This window comes from Gekko japonicus, unplaced genomic scaffold (assembly GCF_001447785.1).
Source record: "Gekko japonicus isolate JY-2015 unplaced genomic scaffold, Gekko_japonicus_V1.1 scaffold294, whole genome shotgun sequence".
Classification (NCBI taxonomy): domain Eukaryota; kingdom Metazoa; phylum Chordata; class Lepidosauria; order Squamata; family Gekkonidae; genus Gekko; species Gekko japonicus.
The window spans coordinates 1,188,452-1,206,936 of NW_015163614.1; the positions used below are offsets into that span (position 1 = coordinate 1,188,452).

The 18,485-nt window shown below is 41.6% G+C and overlaps 1 protein-coding gene across 4 annotated transcripts in view; it reads left to right on the forward strand.

Moving 5' to 3' along the window:
- AADAT (aminoadipate aminotransferase) overlaps positions 1-17,603 on the forward strand; it is a 32,748-nt gene extending 15,145 nt beyond the window's left edge. For 3 of the 4 annotated variants that reach the window (XM_015407366.1, XM_015407365.1, XM_015407367.1), the window contains exons 3-14: positions 430-598; positions 2,066-2,198; positions 4,633-4,707; positions 7,570-7,779; positions 9,188-9,253; positions 9,717-9,799; positions 11,396-11,492; positions 12,417-12,478; positions 13,116-13,180; positions 15,030-15,136; positions 15,485-15,586; positions 16,641-17,603. In XM_015407366.1, coding sequence (XP_015262852.1) covers positions 430-598; positions 2,066-2,198; positions 4,633-4,707; positions 7,570-7,779; positions 9,188-9,253; positions 9,717-9,799; positions 11,396-11,492; positions 12,417-12,478; positions 13,116-13,180; positions 15,030-15,136; positions 15,485-15,586; positions 16,641-16,706 — 1,235 coding nt within the window. In that variant the 3' untranslated portion in view covers positions 16,707-17,603. Of the gene's footprint in view, positions 1-429; positions 599-2,065; positions 2,199-4,632; positions 4,708-7,569; positions 7,780-9,187; positions 9,254-9,716; positions 9,800-11,395; positions 11,493-12,416; positions 12,479-13,115; positions 13,181-15,029; positions 15,137-15,484; positions 15,587-16,640 lie in introns of those variants that run through there. The other variant, XM_015407368.1, reaches the window with a different exon arrangement.
- Positions 17,604-18,485: the final 882 nt, after the last annotated feature.

Genomic DNA, 18,485 nt, shown 5'->3' on the forward strand with positions numbered 1-18,485 from the left:
ACCCCTAATGTCTTTTTTCCCCCAGTGCAGTTTTGAATCCCCCCCCCCCCGCCCGCCAAGAGGCCATAATTGCTCTGAATTGAGTGGAAAAATGGCATAGAAATGTTATAAGTAAGAAATAAATTAGTGTTTAAAGATATTAAGGAGGGCTGACTTTAGAATAACAATTTCCAAACATTTGGGGGGGCTTTTCGTTGTAACACTTATTTATACTTTATTTGAACTTGTAATATTTTAAATTATAATGGGCTTTTTATTGTTAATGTTTTTTAATTCTGTTGTACTGCATTCTTTGATTACCTCTCTGACTACTCAGTGGAGTGGGTAGAAATTCTAAAGAAATAATTAAGTAAAGGTGTGGGTTAAAAAGACATATTATGCCTTAAATCTCAGTGATCCCTTATTTTGTTTTGTTTTTTCCTCCTTCAGCGGAACTGATGCAGAGGTCTCCCCCATCACTTATTTCACTGGCTGGAGGGGCACCAAATCCCAACACCTTTCCTTTCAAAGCAGCCAGTATTACTGTTGGAGATGGAACAACCATTGAAATTGGGGAAGAGTTGATGACGAGAGCCCTCCAGTATTCTGGCTCAGCTGGGTACACTGCAGGCACCATAGATCTGACTCAGGGGCCCCCGTGTGGTGCCAGTGTGTGCCATAGTGCCCACCAACACCTTTCCAGGCACCCATAGAGTGTTTTTTAGAAAGTGGGCAGTGCCAGTTGGGCTTCTGCCCAGTAGAGTTTCTGATTACCCACTAGAGATCTGATTGGCTATGCAGATTCTTCTGATGCCTTGACTCTGTGTCTCCCATTGCCCAGCATCTGGTCACCACAAGGACCCTTTACTGCCTTGTGCACCCCTAGAGGAATAGCCGCTTGCCAACTGCCTGCCTCCCCCTGATGCTCCTTTTAAAATAGCATGTCCAAGATGGTTGAGGTCTATGTGGTACAAAGACCAGCACCAAAAGTTATAAAGTATTTATTAAAGAGAAAATGTTCACAAGCATACTTTTAGCAGAGCACCAGATCAAGCAAGGGATTCAAAAGAAATAGGTAAAATGCAATTCCTCTATATATACATACCCTATCAGATGTTAAAACATTGGACAGGCTCCTTAGCTTATGGTGTTATAGATCTCTACAGAGTGTCATTACCTTGCAGCTTCCTTCAACTTTTCAGGCCAGCACATTGTTAATGGCTGCCTCCTCCAGACCTCAGTTAAGAGTTGTGTCTGCTGTGAGGGACTCCATACCCAAAGAGACCTTCCTCCTTGCTTCAAGGAGTTGTATCACCTCTCTTCCTCACTCACTGACCAGGTCAGAGAAGGTTTTCCTGGAGATTCTTCAGGAATTCCTTCCTGAAGTCTCTCTAACACCTCCTACCCCCCCCAAGTGTTGTTTCTCCGTGGGGGGGGGGGGGGTGACCATCCCATTGTCTAGACCTATTAGCATTTGTATGAAGGTGGGCTGTGGTTAAGTCTGGAAAACAATTGAACTGACTTCCTCCCAGCCTGTTCTCTGTCCAGAGGGAGAAACAAACTTTTAAAACTCAGAAAGTTTTGCTAATTTAAAACCTCCAAAGAAAAAATGCATTTCTTCACAAAAGTTGATATTAACTGTGAAATAGTTTGGTAGTGATCCTTTACAAAGACCAAAACTCACTACAGTGTTTTGATATTAAATACTGCAGTATCCAGTATCCCTGTATAAACACATCAAAGCTGCCTTATACTGAATCAGACCATTGGTCCATCTAGGTCAGTATTGTTTACTCAGATTGGCAGCAGCTGTCCAGGGTCTCAGGCAGAGGTCTTTCATATCACCTACCAGCAGGTCCTTTTAATTGGAGAAGCCAGGGATTGAACTGGGGACCTTCTGAACACAAAACAGATGCTCTACCACTGAGCCATGGTCCCTCACATTCAGCTTTATATCTTTCCATTGCCTGTAATGAATTTTTTTAAAAAACCAAGAGCTTAAGGTGTCTCTGTTGACTAATAAAGCATAATTAACACAAGAAACATATTTAAGTGCTAACTGACATAAACATAAATCTACATTCAGCATTCCAGAGTTGTTGTTGTGGCTGAAAGATTTACAGAAGAGGCTCCATAACCCTCCGACATCTAACTTCAAACCTGAAGAAGGACAAATGGAGATATGTGTCACCACTGGCAGCCAAGACGGCTTGTGTAAAGTAAGATTTCAAACTATTAATATATTGAAGTTGGTATTAAATAAAATCATTCTTCCTTTTTCCCTGATTCGTTGCTTCCCTTCCTCACTGTGGCACAATGTCTAGCTTTGCACAGTGGCAGTGCCTTAGGTTAATCGAAGGCATGATTGTTACTAGTTGAAAACTTTCCCCAATACCCTGTAATGACAACTTGAAATATATTTATTTATTCACATTTATAGCCCACCCTTCCCAGAAGCGGGCTCAGGGCGGGTAACAACATATCATTTATACAAAATATATTAGTTAATGTAATAACATTAAAATTTAAAATCATCACAAATATTAAAATGGTGGTCACAGCTAATAACAAAAAAAAATATCTGGTTGTGGGAGGTTCCTGGCCATAGCCAGTAGCTGTTAACAGAGTGACAAACACCTCAGGGAGGCCATATATGGACATCCACTGCCTCAGCCAAAGGCCTGGTGGAACAGCTCCGTCTTGCAGGCCCTGCGGAATTGAAGTAGATCCCACAGGGCCCTGATCTCAATGGGGAACATGCTCCACTAGGCATGGGCCAGGGTGGAAAAAGCCCTGGCCCTGGTTGAGGCAAGACGGACATCTTTTGGGCCAGGTACTACCAGGAAGTGTTGATCCATAGAGCGTAGTGCTCTTGGGGAAGCAGCAGTCATCATTGGCAATTTTGCTTTGCAAAAAGATATCCATTGTATACGGCTCATAGAGGAAATGCACTGATGTTGGTAAAAAGTTTGTATAAGATGTATACAGGTGGCATTTTAAAGAGGAGCTAGTACTGTTTTTTCTCCTGTGAAGTATACTATGTTTCCTCACCACCAGCCAATCTTCACAATGCTTCTGATGTAATTTCCACTGATTCCACAGCTGATTAAAGTATTATTTACCCAGAAGGAAAACTACTGTTTTCAGGTGTCCCATCAAGAGAGTTATCTTACATTTGCATATAATAAGTGTATAAAGTAAAGGTAAAGGTTCCCTTGCTCAAAAGCCAGTCGAATCCGACTCTAGCGTTGCGGTGCGAAGAGCCAGCGCTGTCCGAAGACGTTTCCATGGTCATGTGGCCGGCATGACTAAACCCCAAGGCGCACGGAACACTGTTACCTTCCCATCGAAGTGGTACCTATTTATCTACTTGCAATTTCTTGCTTTCGAACTGCTAGGTTGGCAGGAGCTGGAACTAGAGATGGGAGCTCACTCCATCATGCGGCACCCGGGTCTCGAACTGCTGAACTACCGACCTTCCACAGCCTGCAGTTCAGCATCTTAACCACTTGAACCACCGCAGCTGTATACAGTATACAGTAACACAAAACAATCTTGTGTATAACAATCTTAGGGAGGTGAGGTTACATTTAGGTTTGTCCTTCTTGGGAAAATTTGGTATCTTAAAGAGGTGCGTATTTTCCAGGAGTAGGCACCACACCCCTGGAGAGGGAGGAGACTGGGCTGCCTCAGAAACATTTGCAGCTTCAGTCCTGTACACATGTGGTTCCAGCGGCCTGGACGGCTCCGGCTCAGGCAGCTGCGGGGGGCCAATAGTGGTGAGTGGTGAATGGCACAACCCAGTGGGTCAGCTGGTGGCACTGTGGATTAGAGGATGAGGAACATCTGAATAGCCGCGTTGTGGGAGAGAGAAATACAGCTGGCACTGTGGATTAGAGGATGAGGAACATTACCTCTAAATAGCCGCGTTGTGGGGGAGAGAAATACAGATCTAATTCTGCACCTACCATCTCCTGCAGTGAGAATTAAACTTTCAGAAAGGACCTGGGAGAGGTATTCTTGAAGAAGTCTATCCTAAAGTGGAGCCTGTTCTCTGGGGGGTTGTTCTCATTGTTTGATTTATTTATTTATTTTGGAAAACAGAATTTATGGCATTGAACACCATGAAACAAATTTTTAAAACGTGCAGTTTGAGTCTGACAAGGTCATTGCCCTGTATTAATAGCTTCCACATAATTACTAAATATTTACTCTTTTGGCCAATGATCTGTGAAATAGGCAAAATTTATCATCAAATAAGCATTTCTGCAGTCTAAATAAGGGACCATTTGCTAGTGTTTCAGTCCATTCTGTTGCCACATATTCTTAGAAGCTAAAAAATGGATTGTGGTGGTACCATTGAGTAGGATTTTATGTTCTGTAATTTCACCTTCATTATGATTAACTTAGCGGGGTTTTTTATACACTGCAATAAGTTTTCCTTTTTTCTAGTCTGTTCTTTTTCTCAGCTGATTCTTTCTGAGGGATTAAATATATTTTATGAGTTTTTTTTTAAATGGTTCATATTCCATAAAGTTAGTATTTCATGTTAATAGTCTGTACTCTGATCTTTTAAAACTGTATTTTTGCTCCACAGTGGTACTTGTATTTTACTAACAGCATACAGACAGCCTTGTAAAATGTTTTTTGTAGGTGTTTGAGATGCTTATTAATCCTGGAGACACGGTCCTTTTAGATGTACCCAGCTACCCTGGGACACTAGCAGCTGTGAGTATTCTGTCGGTCTGGAAACCAGTGGCACTAAAGGCTGTTGGTATTATTCATGTGCACTTTCAACATTATCTGGCAGTCTAGAGTTCTTATCCTTTCCTGAGCTCTGGAAAACTATAAATCAATTAAAAATAACCTAGTTATAAATACTTATCCAGGTTTCATAATTGTTATCCCTAAATGTGTGTACATTTCCCATTTCCTAATTTCTCATTTCCTAATGAAATAAAATTGCGGAGCAGTCGGATTAGAACAGATAAAAGGAAGTACTTCTTCGCCCAAAGAGTGATTAACACATGGAATTCACTGCCACAAGAGGTGGTGGCAGCTACAAGCATGGACGGCTTCAAGAGGGAATTAAATAAACATATGGAGCAGAGGTCCATCAGTGGCTATTAGCTACAATGTATAGATAGGAACTCTTGGTCTGGGGCAAGGGATGCTCTGTATTCTTGGTGCTTGAGGCACCAATGGGAGGGCTTCTAGTGTCCTGGCCCCACTGATGGACCTCCTGATGGCACCTGGTATTTTTGGCCACTATGTGACAGAGTGTTGGACTGGATGGGCCACTGGCCTGACCCAACATTGGCTTCTCTTATGTTCTTATGATCTCTTAATTCATCCAAGAACTAGAAATGCACAATAAAATCATATTTGCACAGGATAGTTTCTTGCTCCTGGCACTGTGGTACATCATTGAGCACCAAACTGTCATTGTACACTCAGAAGTATGGCTTGCATGGCAATCTCCCCAGCTGTCATCTTCCTATACTGTGCAGGAATGTGAGGGGCAAGGGTCAGCTTGGGCTTCTTACAGAACACGTGGCTTCTTGGGACTAGATATACTGAATAACTTGATAAACAGTCCCCATGTAGAAACGGCCTTAGGCTCAAATTAGACATTACATGAGTTTGTAACAAGGACTTGCAGCCATACTTCATTTTCAAGCTCCTGTGTAAAAGTGCAGCAGGGGGCTGATTTGATTCAGGACCGTGGAATAAGGAGAGGGGCTCCTGCCTTCCCCTCCCCTGTACCATTTTTGGAAGCTAAAACAGCCTGGGAGGAAGACAGGAGTCCCTCTCCCCCCCATACCACAGTTTATATCCAAATTGGGCGCCTACTGCATTTTTATACAGGAGTTGCCACTGGTAATTCACAGCTGCAATATGTCTGCCAGTCCCCATTGGCATCTTGTATAAAGCATAATGTATAGGCCCACCCTTAGTAAAGAACATATACTTCTGGGTCCTTGAGTGGGTTTATCCATATCACTAAATCCTTATTTTAATAGGTTATGTGTAAAACTGGGGTGGCCTGGCAACCTGTGGCCTACTGAGCTTCCATGAGATGAAACATATGGGGAAAATCTCTGGAAAGACAAATCTGGGCCTCTTTATATATGCAAACCCACTATTCCCTCTCCATAATTCCTACTGTGTCTAGAATCCTGTACAATTCTCAGTGCTGGACCGGATTGCACATAGAAACAATTTAGCCATTTCTGCAATTGTGGCTGAGGTCTTTCTAGTTACTGTGGTCACCAAAATGGTTGTGAAAAGTCTCAGGGCACAGCTTGGTTCAGATGCAGTTTTTCTGCCCACACGGGAAGGGCTGCACGGGGAAAGAGCCTGTTGACATGGGCCAACCGGCCTTGTGCTCAGCGGCTGCACATGCACCCTGTGCATTTAAATGAAATACACGAATGGATGATATGGCAGAATAAATCTTATCCCTGTCAATATTACGTATAATAGTTCAGCATTTCCTGATTCTACAAATCACTGAATGTCGGGATGATTTATTACTTGACTTAGTGTATTATTGGCAATATTTTTTCATTACCTATTCCAGGGGACAGTATAAAACTTTTGCAGCTGCATTTTATTTATGACCTAATAAATGAAAGGCTAGTTAGTGCAGAAAGAGAAATTGCAGACTCCTTATTTTAAAGCTCTGCCATAATTGCCCATACCTCTCTATGTTCTCTGACTGTTCTATTAACATTATTGAAATTTCAGTCCAATTGCTGAACATCTTGCATTTGAAGCCATTAGTCTGTCTTCTTTTGAGACAGAGGAGTTTATGGTTCTTGGAGTTTCACCTAATAAGTGATGAGAGACAGACTCTGGGTTGTTCTGCACATTACTGGAAAATGACACACACACCCCTTTGCAAGCAAGTTTATGCTGAGCTGTCTGAATAATTTTCTATTTGTCTGAGTAATCTTCTGTTTGTCTAATTAGCACATCACATTTTTAAATGTACATTTTATTTTTTAAAAACTGTTAGGTGTACACCTAAAAAACTAGCCCAGGAGGCACTCTCACAGATTTCACAGATAACACAGATTTCAGACTGCCAGGTTTGCAGTAGATACAAGATGCTTGTAATATGGGGGTCATGATGCCAAAGGCCCTGGGAGCCCTAGTTTGAGACTCCTGGTACCCTAAAGATGTAACGTGAAATGGAACAGGGGAGGGATCACATCAGGACAAAATGCACAACTGTAGTGGATTAGTCCACAGTTGTTTTTCTGTGATTTTTAAATTATTCATTAGTTTTTACATGTGACTCATATATTATTTATTACCTGTACAGTGTGGGAATTAGAGTGCCATCCTAATCTGAGGTACACCCATCTAAATCCACTTTATTTCAGTGGGTTTAGAAGAGTATAACTCTATTTAGGATTGCACTGTTAGAGAATTTAAAATCTTAAGGTTGATTTACAGGGGAGAATTAGCAGTACTGCAATACTATAACAGCTGCCATAATTAAATTTGTGAAATGCAAAATGGATTGCTTAAATAAATGTTGTTCTCTTTTCTTGCCTTTTCTTATTATTTTGATTAAAACAGCTGAAACCGTTGGGCAGTAACATCATCAGCATTCCCAGTGACCAACATGGTATTATTCCCAAAGAACTGAAAGGAATTCTTTCCAGGTGGAGTCCAGAAGGCACAAGAAAACCCAACAGCAGCCTCCCCAAATTTCTCTACACAATTCCTAATGGCAGCAATCCCACTGGAACCTCATTGACAGAAGATCGCAAGAAAGAGATCTATCAGGTATATCAGTCAGATTAATAGTTTGAAGTTTAGGCCAAAAAAGTTGTCATTTTGGGTCAGGTGAATCTGCGAGGTATTACATACCAGCAAAATGCAAGTGCTGAGAACATGGTTTTATTTCATGGGATTTTGAGGGAGCAATAATGTGTTTCTGTAGTAGGATAGGATATGTCTGAAGTGGATGCCAGATCCCAGAGAGGGGCAGCAATCTCTCCCTTCTTCGCTTGAAGAGTACTGTGATTTGAGGAGTGGCTTCCCCAAGCTTAACATCACTATAGTTCTACCCTGTCAATCAAGTAGCCTTATTCAGCCATAATTGTAACCACATCCATTCGTTACCACTCTCACTATAAAGTAAAATATATAGTTTATTCACCAGGTTAGGACACAAAACTGTTTTGTATTTGAGATCCATATTCTTTTATTCAAGTAAGTGTTATTGCTAGAGCAGAAGAGGAATCTATTGCATATGGGTAATAACTTGTCTTACTACAATATGACAAGGGAAAATATATACTTTTCAAAAAAGTATGGCTAAAGCATTCATTAATTACACACGCTCAATTGCAGCTCTGCAGTCTAATCCATCAGACTGTTCCAGACACAAAAATTGAGAAATTTTCATAGAGCTCCCTTAATACAGACCACTTTCTCCATTAATTTCCAGCACTGATCAGTGAGGTAGTTCTTTTATTGAACCACTGGCCATATTTTGGGATGGTTGCTAGAACGCTGGGAACTCTCACCTATGCCTGTCGAGCCTGGAAGGCTGTATTGAAGACAGAGGACTAAATGCAGTCATACTGTTTCTGACTAGCAGGTGGTGCTGGCTTCAGTAACTGGGGACAGGAAGACTGAGTTAGCAACTGTATGATTTGTTGTGTGTACTGTGTATATGGTGCTGATTGAAGTACTCTGTGGCTCCTCTGACATTCTCTGGAATTTATGGGTAAAGACATGAATTTCCCTTCTCCTTTGCCCAGCAGTTTCAAAAAATGAACTGCTCTTCTGCTGTTTTTACCCATGAAACAAGGTGAGTTGCGTACACTTTTTTTTTTTTTTGCATTCATGAATCATCTCCCTCATTGAAAGTATTTGCGAAAGATATGGTTGTATATGAGAGTGCATGTAGTTATCTGAATCAGGACCATTAGTCTCCACCAATTTAAAAAAATGCTTACACCTGGAACAAAACTGGAATTCACCCATTCCATCTGAATGTTTACTGACAACAGGGAAATGTGGAATAAAATAATGATAAATCTTTTGTAGGATCGAAGTCATTAAGTTGAGTTCAAGGATTCCCTTACTTTGAATGAGAAATCTGAAGGAAAGAAGTCCTTGGATTCAATTCATTCTGATTTAATAAACTTTATGTATGTGTTGGTGTTTTTATCTTCCTTTTTAGCTTGCAAGACAGTATGATTTCCTAATAATAGAAGATGATCCATATTACTTCCTTCAGTTTAGTAAGGTGAGTTCTCATTTAGTCTTTTTTATATTTATAATTTTTATTTGCATTAGAATAGGAAGCAAATCTTCATTTAACCTACATCTCCCTGAGACCAAATGCCTGATGTCTTGCAGAATGATCTGTCTCTACTCTTTCTTGTTTAGTAGAATTGTTTACTCTAATCATGATGGTGCACTTAAAACTACAAAAGTAAAAAGGTCTTGAGCAGCTAAAACACTGCTTAACTATCAGCCTGATTAACTCTCTCTGGATAAGTTCCTATGACTGCAGTCACTGTTTCCAGCAATGAAAACTCCATATTGCATTTCCATGTCCTCAGGCTCTCACATGCCACCAGTAGTTAAAAGCAATAACACCAGATAGTTTACCAGGTAATCTCTCATGTTACCACTGCCTCAAATGCCTTTAAAACAGCATGTTTAAGTTCCATTAATGGAGATACTTATTTGTCTTCTTTTACAAGCCTTGGGCACCAACCTTTCTTTCAATGGACGTTGATGGCCGAGTTGTGCGGGCTGACTCTTTCTCTAAGGTCCTCTCTTCTGGGTAAGGTCACCTGTGGTTAGAGCACAGCACTAGTGGAAAATGCAGTTCCAGGAGAGCCCCATCAAGCTCTCAGAAATAGAAATCTGGATTACTGTCTTGATTTTGCAAATGTATTTCCAATAGTGAACTGGCTGGTCCCTATGTGGATGATGAAAGTGACACAATGTGGCCATCTACAAACAAGGCAGAGATTTCTACATACTTGGGGAACTATCCAGCTAGGCAGAAAAATATGACTTTGTAAATTTACTAAAGGTGAAAGGGGAGGAACCCCTCCAGAAAAACAGCCTGATGAGAACTAAATATGCTCCAAAACAGACATAATATTTGGATCAGTTGATCATCCTGTTGTGGATGATGGGCAAATAGGCAAGATATGCTGTGACAGTATTGGTGATGGAATGGTGAGTTGGTGTCCCTGTGACAGATAGAATATTAGAAAGATAGACTTCTCTGGATAGAGAGGGTCAGTTAGCTCCTTGATGTGTTAACACCTCTTGATTGAACATGTTTGGGTGGAGTGAACCCCAGGACCTGGAACCTGAATTGGCTAAGGCCCTAGGAGTCCACATTGGGAGGGGGGGGTCTGAAAAGGAGAGCTATTCCTTTGTGTGGTTGTGGTTGGTGTTGGGCAAAGCATGATTGCTCACGTGATGAGAGAGGAAAATTACGTCGGAGGATGCTTGTAGGTGGGGCAAAGGAAAATTACGTCGGAGGATGCTTGTAGGTATGCCTGGGGTGGGGCACCATGCAGCTGGCAATGACCAGATGCTCAAGGATTGTAAATAAATAGCCAGTGATGCTTCTGTCTGTTTTGCTTAGCTTACCTCGAACCTGTCTTGTAGCTACCCGTAGATTGTTTAACTAACAAGCTGCACACTTCCTTACTCACTGCATCGCTACTTGGTGATGCTAACAAAATGTACCCCTTTTACTGATGGTTCTCAGGCTACATTAAGGGGGGGGGAGGTATTAACCCCGAGGTGGTGGCACCTATCAGAGAGGGAAGAAAGGACAGGCAAGAAGTAGCTTTCTGCCCCAGCTTTCCTGACTGGACTGTGAGGTGGCAGGGGAAGTCTGAAAGAAAATACCCTTGCATTTACAGGGCAGTAAAGCCATCATGCCACACATCCATTAACAGAAAAGAAGGGAGAGGGGGATAGATGAGCCTGTTCAAGTCCCTGACAGCTCAGAGAACGCTCACAGTGGATTGGGGGAGGGAGTTTTCTCCTTTCTATGATTGCTCATTTACAACTATTGTATAACTGGTTTACAGCTATTTTCTTAAATCTTCCATTCCACCTTTCTCTCCTTTCTGTTACTAAAATCTAGATTCTTCTTTCTGAGAGTGCATCATGGTTAGGCATTCACCCATCCTACACTTGTCAAAGTTCTATTGCTAAATTTTTCAGACTAGCAGATAATTCATTGGTTTTATATGCTCTTGCTTCCATATATAATTATTTGCTGTTAATTCAAAGTCAAGTTAAATGTCAGGGGAGAAGATGAGTTTTCAAATATAATGTCATATTAACTTTTAATTAAATATTGATGGTACCCAATATTCTGAGGTAACTGTTACTTTCTTTTACCTAGGTTAAGAATAGGCTTTCTAACTGGTCCCAAACCTCTCATTGACAGAGTTATTCTGCATGTACAGGTCTCTACAATGCATACCAGCACTTTCACTCAGGTGAGTACTTCAGAGCTCCCACCTGTATATGCTTTAGTGTAAGAAATACTAGTTTCACAATTCTGTATAGATAGTAATTGCTTGGCCATCTGAATTGCAGAGCCATACACGGTTACAAAGGTCACATTAAGAATAAATGTTCATCATTTGAAGTAGTTGTGAAATTGTAATGAGAAGATATGCATGCAGAATGTTAAACTGGAACTTGAATATTTTACATTATTTTATTTTCCTTTTTCCTTCCTTACCCCTTCCCTACTTTCTTTATATAAACTAATAAAATTCTTTATAAAAAATGTTAATCATTTACCATTTCTCTTTCCCACCTCTATTGTACTTACAGCATGATTTGCACAAAGGTTATATATGTTTTCTAAGGGACAAGGAGATATGATAAAGATATAAATGGAGATTAAAGCAGCAATACCTTCACATATTACCTGTACTTTCAATTAGTTGGATGTTAAAAATAGTTTATGAAATATATAGGAAAATTGTATTTGGGAGAATTATATTCAAAAGTTTGAAAACTTTTCCAGCACTTGGAAATATACAAAGCCAATTAGCAACACTGCCTGCTCTGGGACATACAGTTTTGCTGTAACTAGCCCCTTGTCTGTTCCTTTGAGTTAGCAGGATAATTGAGAATGGTGGAATGGGAAACTAGGACGCACTAGGGATCAATACATGCAGTCTCTGCTTTGGGTCTCTGAATATCGCTCACAGTTCTTTGGCAGCACCAAGCCTAATAATTTTGATAGGGCATGTATTAGCAGAGCACTTTGAGAACTCAGGTTTTGGGCTTTTTCAAAGGTTACAGTGAATTTAGACACATGTGCCTGCTAATATTTTTGCCATCTAGATTATTTGTTCTATCTGTTTGATACATGAGCATAATATTTACTAGAGGTTTTATTTCTGCAGCTTATGATATCGCAGCTGCTTCAACAGTGGGGTCAAAAAGGTTTCTTTGACCATGTAGACAGGTAATGCAAATATATCTAGTATACTAGATCACTGAGAATTTTTTTGCTTTGTATTATTACACATATATTGAGCTAAGTTTATTTTATTTATTGTATAACCTACTTTTCATGACATACATGTATAGTGAGTGGGGGGGTGTAGTTACTTTTGTCCATTAGTACCACTGATATAACATCATTAAGCTGATCTTATACCCATTAAACTTAAACCCCTGGCCACCAACATCACTGCAGAGGAGAATAAAGCCATTTTAAAAGGGTTTGTGCCTGTGCCTTTTCAAGTGCCAAAACAGCTATGGGAGGCTGTATTGTTGCTTTAAAAGACACAGAGGGAACAAACAAGATTGCCTGCTATCGCTGTGTCGTGGGCCCAATCAGGATCAGTCCCTTGTGGCAATTTTTAAATGGCCATGTTCTCTTCCAAAACAGCTTCAGTGTCCATGGGTTGGCCCCATGGCCACCCACTTGTCTAGTTTGGCCCTCAATAGCACAATTCGAAACTGAGTCAAATCTGTGTGTAGTATCCATGAGATGATATCAGATTTTTGTTTCTGTTGTAAACTGCTGCTCAGATGTGTTGTTTCTGCCATCAGGACTTTACTTTTGAGTCTTCTAATTGAGATGGATTGTCTTCCAGAGTCATAGAATTCTACAAGACACAGAGGGATGTGATGCTTACTGCAGCAGACAAGTGGCTAAAAGGTCAGAGATAGTATTAGGCCCTTGAACTGTCAAGAAGTGATGTTTGATTGATGTACAACTACTTAAAATAAAACCTAAGGTATGTTACTAAATGGAAGATGTCATCAGGAGGAAATCAGTAGGCTTCCCTAAATACACAGAGAAGTGCATGAATAACACCCTCATGGAACAACAAGTGATGATGTGAAGATCAACTCACAATTCTTTGGATAAACTCTACCCTAATAAAGTAGATGAAGAAATCCGGTTTTATTGCAGAAGGGAAGCTATGTGTCCCCATGCCAGTGACAGTGCCAAACTGCTTCTCCTATGTGAAGTGTAGATATATATGTTGGAGGCATCTCAGACAGGTATGAAAACCAACCCTGCATTCCTGAGCCATTTCCCTGCAGTTTGAGAGCCATTTTCTATACTTTAGCTAACATTTTCTATTGACCAAAGTGACGCCATTTTAGAATCATCCAGGTCTCTCTGTCTTTCTAAGAAGTACAGAACCTGCCTGTCTCTCCCAAAAACAAGTGTATCTTATTGCAACAGCTAGAGATAACCAGAGGACTGGCTTAATGCCTTTGAATGTTAGTTGTTTGTTACTAGAGAACGAGACCCCCTAAGGCTGGTCCTATGAGAATATACTGTTACCAAGATCCAGATGAGATCCAAGAAGGCTCTGCCCTGTCCTATCCTTCAGAGCAACTCCAGCATGTACAAAATATACAGTCACACACATGGTTACGTATGTTCAAAGTGACGTAGCGCAGCTCCACAGGCCCATTAGTTTGAACACAATATAAAAAGAGAGCCTTTAGTGGGGAAAAGGGTCGTCCTCTTTTCATCCTGAGAAGATTCTGCCAGCCAGTTCATCTGACCCTGGGGCACCGTAGCGTGTTGTCTCTGTGCATGTAGGAGTCTGCTGCTTTGTTCTCTTGCCTTATAGAAGGCTAAGGGGGACTTACTAACAGCTTGGTGTCTGTTGCTGAATAAAGTATGCAGTAATTGAGAAATTGCTTCTATGAATCTCTGGGCTAGTTGGGTCAGTGGGAACTTCCTGCTGTTTTCAGAATGGGGACTGATCCCGCCCGCCCACCCCTTTCTGACCAGAAACAGCTGTGCAATGTGACCGCTGAGAATTCCCTGGAGGGCTTCGCCACTCTGCTTTGGTGCAGCATTAACTGGTAGAACTACTCACTGCAGGCCAACCCTGTAAGGTGGGACAGCACCAAGGAACACTCAGATCAATTTTATAGCTTACATCTCTGAAAGCTTTTAAATCCAGGGCTATTTTTTGGCAGGAACGCACAGGAAAGGAGTTCTGGCTGGCTTCAGAGTTGGCCACACCCACTACAGCCAAAACCTTTGCGTGCATGGCTACAGAGGGAAGGCCTGGAGAGTAAACCCCCCACCCGGTGACTCTGAGGTGGGCGGGCCGGGGGGGGGGTCTGGAAGGATCAGGGAGACCTTTAAATGCCTTCCCATGCCTTCCCTGGCCTGTCCAAGGGCCGGCTTGCCCAGGCTCCCTGCAGCCACAGGGTGCCCAGGCAAGCCAAGTGAAGGTAGTTTAAACTGCCTTCCCTTTCTTTCAAGGGGGGGCTTGCCCGGGCAAGCCAAGGGAAGACATGGGGTGTGGTCTAATATGCTAATGAGCAGCACTGTCAGGGGTGTGGCCTGTTATGCTAATGAGTTCCTGCTGGGCTTTTTCTACAAAAAAAGCCCTGTTTAAATCTATTCTTCAGAGTGGTAGGTTGGAAAAGAGAGTGCCGCTTAACAACAGATTATAATCAGTGTGATTCTAGAATATCTCCTTAAAAGTAAATTTTCCTTCACCCTGGTATGTGTTTCTCTCTCTTTTTAGACCTAGCAGACTGGCACGCCCCTGCTGCCGGAATGTTTCTCTGGATTAAAATTAAAGGAATTTCTGACACAGAGCACCTAATAATGGAAAAAGCTTTGGAGAAACAAGTATGAAAAATACCTCCTGGTTGCAACATAATACTGGGAGGAAGGTGCTCTTAATAACAAGGGCTTGTATCCTACCACCTCTTTCCTACAAAGAAACATTGTGGGGAGGGATTCCAGCAATTTCTTCCTCCCACTTTGTCCTTTATACTGTTCATAAAGACACACAGACACACACACACACCCCGAACAAGAGGTGGGGAGTTCAGTGGACTGCAGCTGGTGGGAGAGGCAGGAAAGGCCCACTTTGTAAACTGCTCCATTTTTGGATCATACAAGCCAACATATATACTTTTACAATTTGGAAGGTTACAGAAAACTTATAACTGATCACAAAGGATTCCTCTTTAGGTCCTACTAGTTCCTGGGCAAGCGTTTCACATCGATAGTTCTGAACCTAGTTCATATGTCAGAGCTTCCTTCTCGTTATCTTCTCCAAGCCAGATTGATCAGGTGAGTGCAGTTAACTGTTTAGTCAGGGTTGCTGTCACTAAATCTCTGTTCTTCATCACCCAGAGTTAAACTTCCATTTCAGAGTCTTACCCACTCCAGTCGGTACTGCCATATTGCTGGGGGGGGGGTTGCTTCAGTTTGTGCATTATGGGCCTGTTTTGTGTACACCTGACTGAACGACTTAGTCACTGGCTGGAAGTTACTCCATTTGGGTGATCTTAGAACCATTTTATAATGTTTTCCAGCAACAAATATTGGTTTTCTACCATATGCACACAGGGCAAATATGGGGAAAAGTTTATGCCAGATTGTTGGTGTTTAGTATATAACATGTGAAGCCTTTTAGGCATCTCATTTCTTTTTCAAATGGTTTTAGACTTAGTACCCGAGAAATGTTGCCAGGTCAATTAACTTAGCGTTAAGTCCATTGAAGTCAGTGGGCTTAGAAGGGTGTAACTCTGTTAAGGATTGTTCTGAGGAGTAACTGCCTGTTTTCCCTGACCCCCTGCCACCCTGAGTACCTAGGCATTCACGCAAACAGGGCTCTACTGGTAGCAGGAGCTCCTTTGCATATTAGGCCACACACCCCTAGTGTAGCCAATCCTCCAAGAGCTTACAGTAGCCCCAGTAAGAAGAGCTCTGTAAGCTCTTGGAGGATTGGCTACACTAGTGGGCCTAATATGCAAAGGAGCTCCTGCTACCAGTAGAGCCCTGCACGCAAATAATACAAGGAGGCACTGCAGGGAATGGGTGGTCTTTCCTCACATCCTTTACCCAGCCTTCTATTTCCGTGTCATGCTTCTAAGGCTCTAGAGCAGGAGTCATTTATATGGCGTACGGAGGGAAGGCTGGATGGGGCTTTGGAAGGTTCACACAGACTCCCCATTCACCACAGTGTTCCTTCACATTGCCTGTGCATATTGCTGTGCATTTAATTTGATGTCTCAAGTGCAAAACTGGGTTCTTTTGAGTCATTGGTCTTGGTTCCTTGGTTATTCCTTTATATTAGGGCCCTGCAACGGCGCTTGACTGGCTTGCCTTTTTTTTATTGTAGGGTTTCCAGAGGCTTGCAGAGGTCATCAAAGAAGCTAAAAGATTTCACCAAACAGAGAACCCTTAAGAAGCCATAATATTCTTCAGCAGAAACTGCACCCCTGGAGTCTCCTTTCATGTTGTGATGAAATAGATGTGCAAGTCCTCATCCTAGTGCAGTTGTGTTCAGGCTGCATAGAAATGTCTTAGGAGATTGTGTTAAGTAATACGTGCAGGAAGGTTTAGATTAACTAGCCTGTCACTGCAGTCTTATCGCCAATGAATGTGAGACCATCTGTAAGAAAAGGGTTTAATTACATTTCTGGCTTCACAGAGTTGGTGTTTTTTGTGTGTCTTTTTGTATTCCATCTGAAGGTGAGCATGATGAAAGTTCAAGTTTTTTTAACGATAACATTGCTATATTTATTATGAATTAGAAAAAAGAAAATAATTACAAATACTATACCTTTTTTCCCCGTTAAACCATATCCACTCTCTTCCCATATCCACAGCAACCTAATAGAATGCCTGCTTACAAATTGTCCTCATAGGAGTGGATTAAGTTTGAGAGACAAAGTCCACAAAAATCTTGGACAAATTCCAAAACAAGAAACCCACTCTGTACAACATAATGACCTAAGAAAAACATCAGCCCAAAAACAGCATTACAATAATTCTGGGCCCTTAACCTTTGACCGGAGTCCCACACTACATGCCCCGGCCTTTAAAGATATTGTTGCAAGATTGCTGTCTGAGTACTGGCAATATCGTTACACAGTGGGGACACTGGGCAAAAGATTGTTGTTGTTTTTGAACAGTTCTGTACATTTCCTGAATGGAAGTTAATTGTCTCCTGGTAGTTCTTGAATGAGATGCCTCTCAAAGCTGGTTGCTGCCCTGTATATTTGTGGATGCCTCCTCCTGTACTCTAGTTGTATATTTGTAAATAAAATACTGCAAAGAAGAAGAGATTGGATTTATACCCCCCGCCCTTCACTTGGAGTCTCAGAGCGGTTTACAAACTCCTTTCCCTTCCCTTCCCCACAACAGACACCCTGTGAGGTGGGTGGGGCTGAGAGAACTCTGACACAAACTGCTCTTTTTCAAGGACAGCTGTGCCAGAGCTTGTGACTGACCCAAGACACTGTACATCTCCCTTGCTCTCTGTTCCAAAGAAACCAAATCTGGGAAACACTGTCTCTGGTAGTTCTAATCATTCAGAGAAGTGAAATGTGAAGGCCTAAATATGACACTAAAATTAACCTATACTTGACCCACCTATGCCTTTGTTTGCACACGTAAGAAATGGGCTGTTCCAGCTGCATTTATAGTTATCCTTGTGTTCCTCTTCCTAAACACACATCTTTTTCCAGAAGGGGGCTTTCAGTGCCAAGAGGCCATCTCATAATTGCTTACATTTTTAAGTTTGCTACTTACTTCTTTTCAAATATGGAATTGTAATTTCTAGCATCATCTGGTAGCTCCAAGATGACATCAGTAATCATGCCTGATGTTGTGCTTGAATGAACTAGTGCATTGTCCATTGCCAGTTTTGAATTTTTTAAACCTGAGCTTGTGTGTGCAAAAGGCCGCTAACCCTGTCACCCAAAGAGGCAATCTCCTATTTAATTGGGGAAAATTAGTTTAAAAGGAGACAAACAGAGAGGGGGTAACTGGGATTCTCCACCTATGTTTATGGGACTTTTTCCTTTAAGAGAACTCTTCAAATAAACCAGGCAGATGTTCAACCAGAAAGGTTTTTTTTATTAAAAGAGAAATAAAAGGGCAAAACACACACAGAGACACATGCAAGCTAGCTAAGAGGAATTCAGGGAGAAAAGGGGAGAAAACAAATTAATTACCAGTC